Source organism: Montipora foliosa, chromosome 4 (assembly GCF_036669935.1).
Source record: "Montipora foliosa isolate CH-2021 chromosome 4, ASM3666993v2, whole genome shotgun sequence".
NCBI lineage: Eukaryota > Metazoa > Cnidaria > Anthozoa > Scleractinia > Acroporidae > Montipora > Montipora foliosa.
In genome coordinates, this window is record NC_090872.1 from 22,730,599 (window position 1) to 22,743,098 (window position 12,500).

The 12,500-nt window shown below is 41.1% G+C and overlaps 1 protein-coding gene across 3 annotated transcripts; it reads right to left on the bottom strand.

The window, feature by feature from the left end:
* Positions 1 to 79: 79 nt before the first annotated feature.
* On the bottom strand, positions 80 to 4,549 carry LOC137999108 (adenosine receptor A2a-like). 3 transcript variants are annotated; one of them, XM_068844943.1, is made up of 2 exons: positions 4,446 to 4,549; positions 80 to 2,140 (listed from the first exon to the last, which is right to left on the bottom strand). In XM_068844943.1, exon 2 carries the CDS (start codon positions 2,035 to 2,037, stop codon positions 1,018 to 1,020), a length of 1,020 nt encoding a protein of 339 aa, XP_068701044.1. In that variant the 5' UTR covers positions 2,038 to 2,140; positions 4,446 to 4,549; the 3' UTR covers positions 80 to 1,017. The 3 variants fall into 3 exon arrangements, with proteins under 3 accessions (XP_068701044.1, XP_068701045.1, XP_068701046.1); XM_068844944.1 differs by lacking the exon at positions 4,446 to 4,549 and adding an exon at positions 4,017 to 4,201; XM_068844945.1 differs by lacking the exon at positions 4,446 to 4,549 and adding an exon at positions 2,375 to 2,411.
* Between the last annotated feature and the right edge of the window lie 7,951 nt (positions 4,550 to 12,500).

Consider the following 12,500-nt stretch of genomic DNA (forward strand, 5'->3'; position numbering starts at 1 on the left):
AAGGGAGTGATGCACTGAATACGTCAATCACATGAACAATCAAAACAGCGGTAAAATGAGATGTATTTCTGTTCGCCTTTATTGGACCCTTATTAGCCATAATTGGCCATTATTGTTGTTAACAATGATCATTATTAAGTAATTACAACGAATTGTATACGCGCAAATGTTCCACAGTCCGCAGAACATTCACAATTCTGAAATTCGCTGTCGGTCAGTCTTGGCATTTGAGTCGCTTTCGCTAATTCGTTGTAATAATCTATCGGTCGTCGCCAGTTCGTGGCTATCATGTCGCCGGTTCAAGACCATGTCGCTTGTCGGAATTTACCCCTAACAGGGCCTCGATGATGTTGGATCAAATTTGAAAACGGTCAAATTTTTCGTGCAACATTTTGGATGTTGCATGATGTTGTACTCGTTTGGCCATGTTCACGCAACATTGTTGCACTAGGGCATGCGCGTTAGGTCCACTTCTTGCGCGCCAGGGGCCTAGGGCACATGAACATTGACATGTTGCGTTGAAAATGATTAAAATGTTGCGTGCGTTTGGCCACCCCGTGCAACATATGTCGCAACATCATGCAACAATGTTGCAAGATGTTGCGTTGAAATGTTGCGAACGTTTGGCCAGGCCTTTAAAGTCCCTACTGTCCCTTACACAAGTTGCCAGGGTATACTAGGGCCAGGCTCTCTCGGGAACAAAGAGAACCTGGGAGTGAGGTTGGGCAGTAGCGCATAAAATACCCTTTTTTCACGAACACCTTGTTGCACGATACTGACAGATGCTTGAAGCCATTGCGGGTTTTTTCTTTGGTTATTTCACCATCATAACCAACGCGCTCTCAGACATAACTGTTAAATATCTGCGGCAATTCTGTATCCTCGGGCTATACGTGTTAGTAAAGTTCCTTATTTAAAACTTGAGTTTTGTTGATTTTAAGTTCAAGGTAAGCAGATGACGAGAAAGTAATGTACTAAACTTAAAAATGCGTGTACAGAGCCGTTTTGTTTCTCTCCTCATTGTTTGGTGGAGTTCTTGTTGAAGTTCAGGTCCTTATTAGCTACCTCACAGAGGTTCGCCAAGAAATCCTTACCGACACTTTCTATTTCTAGGGGGCTTTGGTTGTTTGTTTTCAGCGAACTCTGATGACCAATGACGTTTGATTGACTTGGAACAATGCGCAGATGTCTTCCACAGATTCGACACAAGGTCCGTCGAAACTCAGGGAACCTAAAGCTGTATATAATCAAATTCATGAAGGAATTACTATACTGGAGAAGTTTGATAGCGAGTACCAAATTAAGCTTCAATTTTTGTTTACACGGAACGCAAAAGAACACCGCGATGTTGAGGAAGTGAAAGGGAAGCCAAGTAATGAAAAACCCACCGGTCACAATTGAAAGAGTTAGAACAAGTTTTTGTTCATGTTCAGCTGATATACGACTGTATCTTCGGTGTCGACCACGAAGCTCGTTTTGACGAGCCCGCATTTTGTACCAGACAGCGATGTACGCAGCAAGCATCACAACGAGGACTGACGACAGCGAGAACATGATAGTGTAGAAATAGACCTCAAAGTCGACGATTTTATGTTCGCTTAAAATTCGCAGTAAAACCTGCACTGAAGATAGAAGCCAGCAGGTAACAACGGCTGCAAAGTAAGGCTGTTTTCCAGTGACACGGTGTCTGTGAGGCCAAAATACTGAAAACATTCGCTCCAGGCCAACGAACGACAGGCTAAAGAGTGACGCAAAACCAGCCAGGAGGTCAATAGCCATATAACTGGATTTAAATGTCGGGTTTTTAGCCAATGTACACAAAGGCCACAGGAAGACCATGTACATTGGAACAGCCACCGCGCCCACAAGCAGGTCTGCGGAGGCCAAGTTAATAAGGAGTATGCTTGTGCGCATGCGCCTAAGTCTTGAACTTTTGAGGAACACGGCGATGGAAAGAGAATTACCAATGATGATGAGCAAAGATAGACAGCTGTATAGAACACACCACGTGACTCGCTCCCAGGTCACAGCAAACATGTTTCTTCCACGGACTTTTTTCAAGTTGAGGGATTACTGTGATATTTCGTGCATCCTCTATCTCCAGTAATCCTTCTTTACCCCTGATTGAGACCAAGCTGATCTAAATTTTGGGAAAAGACGAACGTTGTCAGTTAAACGTTGCACTTTTTGAAAACCGTTCATCAAGAGAAAAAAAAAAATTATGTACGACAAGACCGCAAAGTTTTTAACTGTGAATCAATTGCACTATATCAAAGATGCCCAGAATTTTACTGTCCCTTCAATACGAAAAGAAACACTTCTATAAAGATCCTGTTTTGCTGTAAATTTATGACAGTAAAATTTATAAACTGACATCTTCTTAGATAATGAAGACATGACTTGACATTTGTTAGCCAGCTGACACTCACACGGACCACTCTTCTGATAGTTTTGTACGTAGATAGATACTTTACTCCGTAATATACGTGAACTAAGTAATCCAGTAATAAACAGAAGCTACCATTAAAATATAAAATAACAGAAAATATTTATCTTCAACAATATACAAGACGATAATGCCATGCAATAAGACTGTTATTGGTGGATCATAAAAGTGGTGCGTGTTGAAGCAGAGTTAGTAGAGGGGAAGTCGTACTTCGGATAATTAGACAATCCTGTAGATTGTGAACCTTATCTTTTAAGTTACCAATAACAAAAATAGGTTTTAAATTAATTCAAGCTTCATTTTGGCTTCTACAGCAGCTAAGCTAAGATTGGGAAAAATGATCATGATGGAAGGACGTCTCTCCTCGAGGAAAACGTTAAAGATTTTAATAAATTCAGTTGTGATTCAAATTCACTTTTTAAACGGGCGAAATCAAACTCATAGTTCAACACACGAAGGTCTGATTTCTCTTTTATTTCCAAAGACAATTTTTTGGTTCCACGTAGCTCATTAGACGGAATAAGTCAATGATATGGGATCTGAAATTTATCGTTCCTATCCGAGGTAAAAAAAGTAGACCTATTTGCCGTAAGAATGTTACCCTGCGAGCAGAGGCCCTTCGATCTTCCTCCCGACTTATCTAGGAAGATCGAAGGGCCTCTGCTCGCAGGGTATAAGAATGTAGCACACATCAATGAAAATGAGTGTTTGTGTCAGTTACTTGTTGCCTTTTCAACCGGTCTCCAGTTTATGATGTTGTCGGAAAATGCACTTCGGAGTCGCCACGTTCGTCCATATATAGAATGTTGGCAGGTCTCGTCGCCTTAGCTAGTGGCAAAGTCGAGGAAGCCAGTGCAGCCTTTTTGTAAGTTTGGTCACGGTCTTATTTATGATCCACGCTGGGTCGTACGTGGACATGAAAATTCCAAACTGGGCGCAGGTTAGCTCAGGTTGAGTAGTCCTTACTAGCCGTCTACGGGGACAATTTGAATTCTTATTAGCAAAAATTACAAGAAAAAGGTTCTCTACGTGCATTTATGGATATAAGCAGTCTGTGTGAGATGGGTCAAATATTACTGAAATCGCCGAGTACAAAGTCGACCCTTGGCATCTGAGGCAACAATGAAACTGAAATGTTACGGCGGTTTCTGTTTCCGGCGAGAAACAGATTTAGAAATCTCATTAGGGACTTATAACATCTACGACGTTGAAGTGGACAAAAGAGTCGCGTCAAAATTAACTTTCAGTTGCACTACCGCGAGTCTTTCGCGCTTATTCTATCTCGTTTACAAAGCGAAAAGTACAATGTGGGCGAAGTACCCTAAAAAAATAATTTTTAATTTTTACGAGGGCTTTCAGAGTAAAAATAGAGGCCGACTAATTGAAAGGTTCGCGTTTGGATGCTGACATCGTCGCTAAAAACCTCAAATTTGGTGATTTTACGTCGATGTTATACAGGGTTTAGCACAGAAATGAGCTAAAATGTTTCTTAAACTCCCCAAAATCTCACAGCCATAGTTCCCTCCACAATGCAAACACGTTTCACTATTGACAATATAGAAAAGTTTACCTTCACTCTTAAACCTGCCGCATACGGTAAGGAACTGAAAGAGCTGAGCAAACCGCCTCGCGTGGCAGTTTGCTCATTTTTCCTCACTGAGTGTCATTTTCGTCGTTAAGCGATATACAAGATTTTTTTCTCAAAATGATCCATCTCAATCTCAAATGAAAATTTTATGAACTTAGAATGCTATTAACGACAGAATATTGTTATACATCTTCATGAAATGCGTTGAAAAATCGAGACAAATGCCCTGAATGTGAGTTACAGGAAACAGGTGACATACTTCTAGCTATATATGATTAAAAGACTCTTATTGTGCTTTTCGCCAGGTTATAACGATGAAAAATTAAGAGGTGTACTCTCACGAAAGGTTAATCCGAACATACACACGAGAAAAATTGAGAAATGTTTCACAAAATTATCACTTTTAAGTACCTTGTGCGTTGAGATGTCGAAATTTCTTTCTTCTTGCGATGAGACAGATTGCAACCGCGGCCCGGGGTTACTCTTTCAATTTCGTCGCCAGAGTGACATCAAACTTTGTCCTCTTTTAATTGAGATTATTTGAATTTCAGATAAAAGATACCCCAGCTGCTTTACACTTCCGGTACGATGGAACAAATGTGAAAATCCTCAAGGAAGTTTCTCTCGTCAAAATACCTCATTTTCAAGTCGTTAAACCATTAAAATTTACTGACTTTTTCGAATAGACTATAGACTAATCAACGTATTTTAGTTTCCCGTCAATTTTTGGTGTTCTTACGGTTTCATGACCCGGATCGGAATGCATTTAAGTTTGTTTTTTTTACCCCTAGACTCTCTGGGCCCATGAAGTTAAAAGGTAACTGAATTTATCAGGTTTTTTTTTATAGACATGAGGTGAAAATTTTACGAATGAAAAAAAAAAGGAAATAATCAATTAGTTTTGACTGGAAAGTGTCAATTATCCGGCACTGACCAAATTTTCCATTTGAATGTCAATTTTCTGCAAAGTTCCTGTCAGTGCGAGTCAGTATCTCTGTACATGAGGGCGGCCAGGGCACGACATCATTTTGGGGTGAAATCAAATATACTTGTTGAAAAAGCTTAAAAGAAAGTATATCCTCTAAGCATTATGCTGTCTTTTTGTGGTGGCAAGAGGTTGCATCTAAAAAACATTGGCACACGCGGTTGAAACTTGGGAGACCTATATCAACATTATAGAGCTGTTCTTTCAAAATAAAATGCATCTTAAGATTTTTCTGACACAATACTTTATTGTCTTCCAGCCGTTCATAAATATTCGTTAATTTTCTTATCGACAAAAAGTTAATTTTCTTTTTTTATGTAAAGCGAAAATACAACAAAAAAAGTCAAATATCCTTATTTCCAAGATTTATTTGCAGTAAGAAAGAATTAGGAGGAAATTTAAGACCCCGTTTAACGATAAGACTTAACTTCAAGTGTGTCTTGCGAAACACTCTAAACTTGAAATCTGTTTGCAATTAGAACAAGCAGACTGCTGTAAAATATTCATTTACCGTCGGAAATGATAACAAAAGGTCGGCTTATAGTCTCGTCGCAGGACGGGTGAAACTTTCTGCTTCTTTGCCAAACATGAAATCGAAACTTTGCCATATATCAAGAACACCCAACGAGAAAATTAAGCTAAAAGCCCTTCAGAGACATTTATAGGCTCCTTGTTATGTCTAAAGACTTTCTAAAGAGATATTTTTATCACCTACAACAATTTGATCTGTTCGGATATCTTAGCTGAAGATGAAAGTCTCCGAAAATTTTAGGGGATGAAATTTTATTTAGGAAATTGGTAGCTGAACGTCAACGGCCTTCTAAGAACTTACAACCGAACCATTTACTCATCCCAAACTGCTAGAGGACCTTTTTAATTCCCAAAAATTGCAAAAATATCCCTCCCGAAAACGTAAGGGACTACTTTTCCCAGGCTACGGATCTTTTAGGTGATGTTTTAGTAAAGAAATCTTTACGCGGCTTTTTGGCGACGAAGTACCGAAGTTCTAAGGCCAGTTTGACCGCTCTCCCGAACAAATATTTCACCGAAGACTATCGTTGGGTGCCCCTGACATATTGTCTGTTCCGTGCCATTTTTCACTCTTCGCATTATTAGTGATTTTACTCCTACATTATGAACCCTACAAACTTTAACATTAACATCACCTAAAAAAAAGTGATACATGCCTTGTTATACTAAGGGGTATGAAAACATTACCGCAAATTGAAAATATAAATTTTGCGAAATTAATTCTACTGCATAGAAACCATTAACAATAACTTGAGTTTTGTCCTAAACAGAGACAGACCCAAATGACGTTGAAAAAGTGGCAAATTTGTTGGCCGAATGATATGTGCGCATCCTCACAGCACGGGGTCTTGTGCCCGTCTTTGGTAGTAGAGACGCGTAACCAGATGAACAACAAAAGTTTGCCCAAGTTCGTCCAGACGGCGGATTATGCGTCTTATCGTCTTTACACCAGACGAATAACAAAAGAGACGCATAATTCGTCTGGACGGATTATGCGACTCAAGTATAAAAACGGCCACTCAGAGGATACGGTGAAATTCAGGCAAACTGATTCTAAGGTACAAAATGCAAGGCTAATAGTTGCCTGGCTTTCCCAGTAAACCCTTTCCTCCCGCTAACAATATTTTGGTCTGATTTTGATAAATCAAGGCTCCTGTGAAATCAGGCCCAAAGACGGCGAGCGTAAACACAACATGTACGAACAATAACGTTGGAGGTTGTGCCAAAATGTCGCTGCAGTCCCATTCTCGTCACCAGAGTACGCTTTTCTTTTGACCAGCGCCAAGAACACGGACTCTGGCCACAGCCAAAAATACGCGCAGTCGCGGTAGAGGTATAATGTTGTAATGTTTCAAATTTCTGAAAATGGGTAGAAGAGCCAGAAGTCCGTGATTCGCGCTCTCTCCTCCACAGAGGTTCGGTTATCGGTAAGGTGATCGGCTTTGATCGGCTGTGATCGGTAAGGCGTCAGAATGAGTCCGCTGTGCAAGGTGAGTGCAAGCGCAAGAAACGAGATCGAGTGGGCGGGCGAACCTCTGCCAGATTGCGGCTGTTTTCTTGTACATCTTTGTTGTTTTCTTGTACATTGAACGTTTCCTCATCCGTCGTCGATTTGTTCAGCCTGAAACTTGGCGAGAGCCTTCGTTATTATTCCCCGAATAGTTTGCAGTCGTTCATATTTTGAAAGAAGCTCATTTTACTGAAATAGAAAAAAAAAGGTTATTTCTTACAGCCAGTTTTGATACCCTCTCTCTCACTTTTTTTCGCCCGCGTGTACTTCGCTCAGAGGTTTCACCTCCTGTAGCCTCTGCGGAGGGGAGAGTGGCCAGAGTCCGTGTTCTTGATGCTGACCAAAGGAAAAGCGAACTCTGAGGACGAGAATGGCACATTACGTCCATGCGATTCCGCAGATCATTCTAACGGCTTGCCGCCATCTTGGTTTTTTACAGTCCGCTCTTCCACTTCCGGTGTTGCCGTTCCCTCCCCTCAAACCTATTTCGTCCCGTTTTGCAATATTTGATTTTCGTATTTACGGAAATCAAAAATTGATTTTGAAGTTTGATGTTCCAGTTTTTTTAAATGGTTCTTGCATGTTTCTTTCTTGAGAAATTTTAACAAATCTTGTCACATTTCTATTCTCATTAATTAAATCTGAAGTAAAGGAAATCTAACTAAAAGTTAGTTGAAGTTTCGCGTGCAGTTCACGGTTTGCTGAATAGGGACCAGCAAGGACAAGGACGACGGCTACGAGAACCCCACATAACAAAAGGTTTAATAGGCCTCATCACGGTTTTCGACGCCATCTTGACGGGTAGGCAAAGCGGTCAGAAATTACAGTGTTTGTATGGGAATCCGATAGCAAATAACTTCTTCCAAAATTGAATTTTACACAATTTGTGAATCAAAACGTTAAAATACTAGGTAGAAGATTGTATTCGCCAAGTTTGAAGGATGTAGCTTTCCTATAAGTCGCTGAGTTAATTGTTTTTAATTTTCCATACATTTGTCTTTAATTTTTTTCCCGCGAACCGCGTCTAGACGTTTGTCTACCCAGCCAAATTTACAGACAAATGTGGGGAAAATTCAAAAAATTAACTGAGCGTCATCTAGCCAAGCTACATCCTTCAAACTTGGTGAATACAATCTTCTACCTAGTATTTTAACGTTGCGATTCAGAAATTGTAAAAAATTCAATTTTGGAAGAAGATATTTGCGATCGGATTCCCATACAAACACTGTAATTTCTGACCGCTTTGCCTACCCGTCAAGATGGCGTCGAAAACCGTGATAAGGCCTATTAGCATAACGATACTTCTGCACGCCCTGCACGTGCGTTTTACATTTTGATACATTTCTATGCCGTTCTCGTCTTGACAACGAAGTGAAATGATCAAATTTGAGGTCATGTGGAGGACGACAGCACCTGACGATGAAGTTTCAATTTTCTCTCTAAATATCCATACCATTCTCATCAATTTTATACTTGGAATGTGTACTCACACTTTCCAAGCCGAGCGACTTGGAGTAATCGCAAAATTATTACAGTAACCGGAAATAATATTTTTAGAGAACGTTCTCGTAGTCCTCCTAATAACTCCGCCCCCTACTTGAAAGCCAATTATGCTGAGCCAATCAGCGTTCGGGCACGTGCAAAGCTAGCAGATCACGCGTGAAGGCTGTCAATTGACACCCGATCCTTTCACGTGTGATTGACATGATACGTCATTCATTTTTCGCGCGCAGATTATGGCGTGAGACAAAGAAAAGCGATTTAAGCGGTTTTAAAATTAATTTTTCTGGCAATTTTTCGGGAAAATATACTTCACAGCCCACCGATTCAAGATTTGCAAAAACAAAAAAAAAATTGAGCGAGACGCCGAAATTAACCTTTACCGAGACCTTAAGCTCCCTTTTGTTTTTGCTCATTAAACGTATTGTTTTGTGGCGTTCTCGTAATCGTCTTTACTTAAGGTCCCTATTTACCAAACTGAAACAGGCATTTTCTCGTCATACGACATTACTGACAAAGCACATGGATTTGAATATAATTTTCACACCTGGTTCACTGATTCTGTCACGCGGTTAAATTTTGGAAGCGACTTTCAATCAAGCTGGCAATTCTACGAAAATTTGACTGATTTAACTGCTTCGATTCTTCGATTGCACTCCCTTAATAAGAGAGCCATGTTGGTGCCAAAACAATACAAAAATGTATCTCAAGTTTTGCATAATAATAGCGTCAAATTCTCAAAAGACTTTTTCGCTATTGTTCTTTCCTCCAACATGGCCGCCGTGACGACAGGTGACAGGTCAGGTGACATGGCCGCCGTGACGTCAAAGAATAGAGGCTACTGTCCTGGGGCCTGTTTCTCGAAAGTCCCGAGAACTTTTCGGGCCCGAAAAGCAAGTCGTCAAACTGCAATCTGCTTATTTTGAAAAGCTGTTCCCTAACATGTTTTTAATGTGAGAAAAACTAAGAGGATTGCGAAGTTTGATGGCCGGGAACCTCGGCGTTGCGAAGATATAAAGGGAATCGTGGCACCCGAAATAGGCCCGAAAACTTTCGGGACTTTCGAGAAACAGGCCACTGGAGTGGGAAATGTTCACTTCCGGTTCCCGCCCGTGGCTCAAAAACGTCTTGCGCGGCTCTCTTGTGTTAAGTAGGGAGCGTTAGATTCTAGTACGAGGATGAGAACGAGTGTGAGATTTGACTGCCCGTTTTTAGCGAAAATACTTAGAAATCTTAAAACCCGGACGACTAATCGTACCTTACTATTTGTTACCAGCATAGGTGCTCATTTATTCTTATTGCTGGTAACTGAGCCTTTTACTAATCGAAAAATGTCAAAACTGCTACCGTGTTGGTGACTTGTTTTGACACGACATTTTTGCAAAACCTCGCTCTAAAAAGACGACGGTATCACGTTTTTCCCGCCAAAATGACGCTGGTTTGAGCGCGCTCAATGTTGTCCTGTGAGAAAATCTCGTACTCGTAGTCGTTCTCGTCCTAGAATCTAAAGCTCTCTAGTGTCTGTACGACCGGGCTAAATGCCTCGTCACCAAACTACCATCAGCTATCTCTGAGGAAAACAAAACATTTATCATCTGTTCTTGTTCTATCGGTCATTGATTTTAACGGTCATCGACTGACAGCTAATCAACATCTAGCTGTGGTGCTATTCTCCGACATCAAACATGGACTGTATAGCGGCAGCCAGAGGCGCCTTCGTATGCTTTCAGTCCGATATCGTGAGCTGCGCCCTTTTGCAATTCAGTCCTCAATACTGCAAGTAAAGGGTGATTAGCACTGCCAATTATTATCCCCCTTCCTTTGTAGGGAAGCTTACCAAAACAAGAAAGGCCGCCCCCAGCGGAGAAACGGCGACAGAGTTTTAAACCACCGCAGTTTTGCCTTACGTCGAAGGAGTATCAAAGCCTCTTCGCCGCTGCCTGCAACAACAAGGCATTCGCGCCGTCTTCAAGTCCAATACGATACTCAGGTCACATTTAGTGGGACCGAAGGACACCATCGCTCCGGCGAGACAAGACTGCGTAGGATTTCCTGTGAATGCGGTAGTCTACATCGGCGAGACGAAATAGCTCTATGTAGGGTCGCCTGTACCCAGACCTCCGCCGTTTCCGAGCACGCCAATAGACCACTTTCATAAATGGCGACCAACTTTACATTCTTTTGTATTTATGTTAATTAGACCTACTGCCCTCGTTTGAAAGCAAATATTCTTTTGAAATTTGCTCGTCGTAGCGAGGTTAGTAGGGCTTATTAGCATTAAAACAAAAGAATAATTTATTTGGCCGCCATTATGAAAGAGGTCTATAAGACCGACCAACACCCGCTTTGGAACGAGGTAAAAATTATTGACCTAGACCTGAAGAGTGAACAAGGCTATCCACATGAGACCGCCTTAATAACATCAACAACGGTAACGGAATCGAAATTCCTGAAGCATGGATACCAACGATCAAGAAACACGACAGGGTAATCGGTAGAATCCCCAAGGGAACTTCGAATCTGTGCACCGGTGGCTCAGTTGCTCGAGTTCTGGGCTACCAAGAGGCAGGTCGTTAGTTCGACTCCGGCTGGACCAATACTCAGGGTCTTGAAAAAACTGAGGAGAAAGTGTTCTCTTTGTTATTACATCCGCAAATGGTTAGACTTTCAAGTCTTCTCGGATAAGGACTATAAACCGTTGGCCCCGTCTCACAAATATCTTTTCCCTGGGGGACGATAAAGAACCCACACACTATTTGAGAAGAGTACGGTGTTGTGGCTGTCATTTGTGAGCGTGTTCTCTCCAGCAGAAGTGGCCGGCTTGGCCAGTGATGTCTTAATAAGGCTTGTTGTGTTCGAGGTCACCTAAGCAGAAACAGCCACAAGTCAAAAGCGACTTTGCCGAGTGCTGGAACATGTAGATGTAGCAGTAGATTTGACATCTCGGGAAACTACTCAAAGGAACAATAAGGATTGAAAATCCACCTAGAACAGCCAACCACCGTTATGCATATTCAGTCGATCTTATCGCCTCAAGAAGACCTGCAGTAAGCGGTCGAAGCGTTGCGATCTACAACCTAAGTGACTACACCGTGAGAGGATGAATGTGTTGCGTCATGTTACATGGTCTTCCTAGAAGTCGCGTAAATTATCATTATGAAATGGAAAGAGAGTAACCAATGGTCGCAACATCTGCGGACTTCGGTCTGCTGTTTAGCTACAGTCCGTATTTTCAAATTAACGAACTTGCACCAAATACCACCATATTTGGCTTAAAATGGGAAAAATACTCACATACTCACATCAATGTCGAACTAATTTAGCACTCTTGACGAAAAAAACCAGTATTTTATTCCGAAAACATATTTCCAACAAATATACACAGATCTATAAAATACAATGGTTCCGTTAAATCAGATCGGATAGTAAAAGTTTTCTTTCCTGTGTAACGGTTATATTGCTACAATATTACTTCTCTTCAAAATGAGATTCAACAATGGTGGTTCCGCTTATTTCCCTTTCGTAAACGGTCGTTGCCATTAGAAACGGTCGTTGCCATTTGAAACGGTCGATGCCATTTTTTAGCTCTGAATTACACTCATTAGGTCTAAGAACTCAAAAGGTTGCGGTTACTGGGAGTTGTGTCTCGCTGGTCATATGAGTTAGGGTTCGGGTTACGGTTCTGTTTAGGGTGAGGGCTAAGAACCCGAGTTCGAGTCTTGAAATTTTAAGACTCTTTTTTTCCTCCAGTTTTTCATTTATAAATGTTTTTGATTTCCTTTTTTGTCTTAATTTTTGTTAATATTTTTTCTTAGTTTGTTTCTTTTAATTTTCTTTGAAGTGAAGTGTGTAATCGACCGTTGTAAATGGTATCGACCGTTTCAAATGGCAACGACCGTTCTGAGAAATGGCAACGACCGTTTACGAAAGGGTAATTTGC

Bases quoted from the DNA above. Each gene is read 5' to 3' on its own strand.
- LOC137999108 (XM_068844943.1), bottom strand. From the start codon at position 2,037: ATGTTTGCTGTGACCTGGGAGCGAGTCACGTGGTGTGTTCTATACAGC.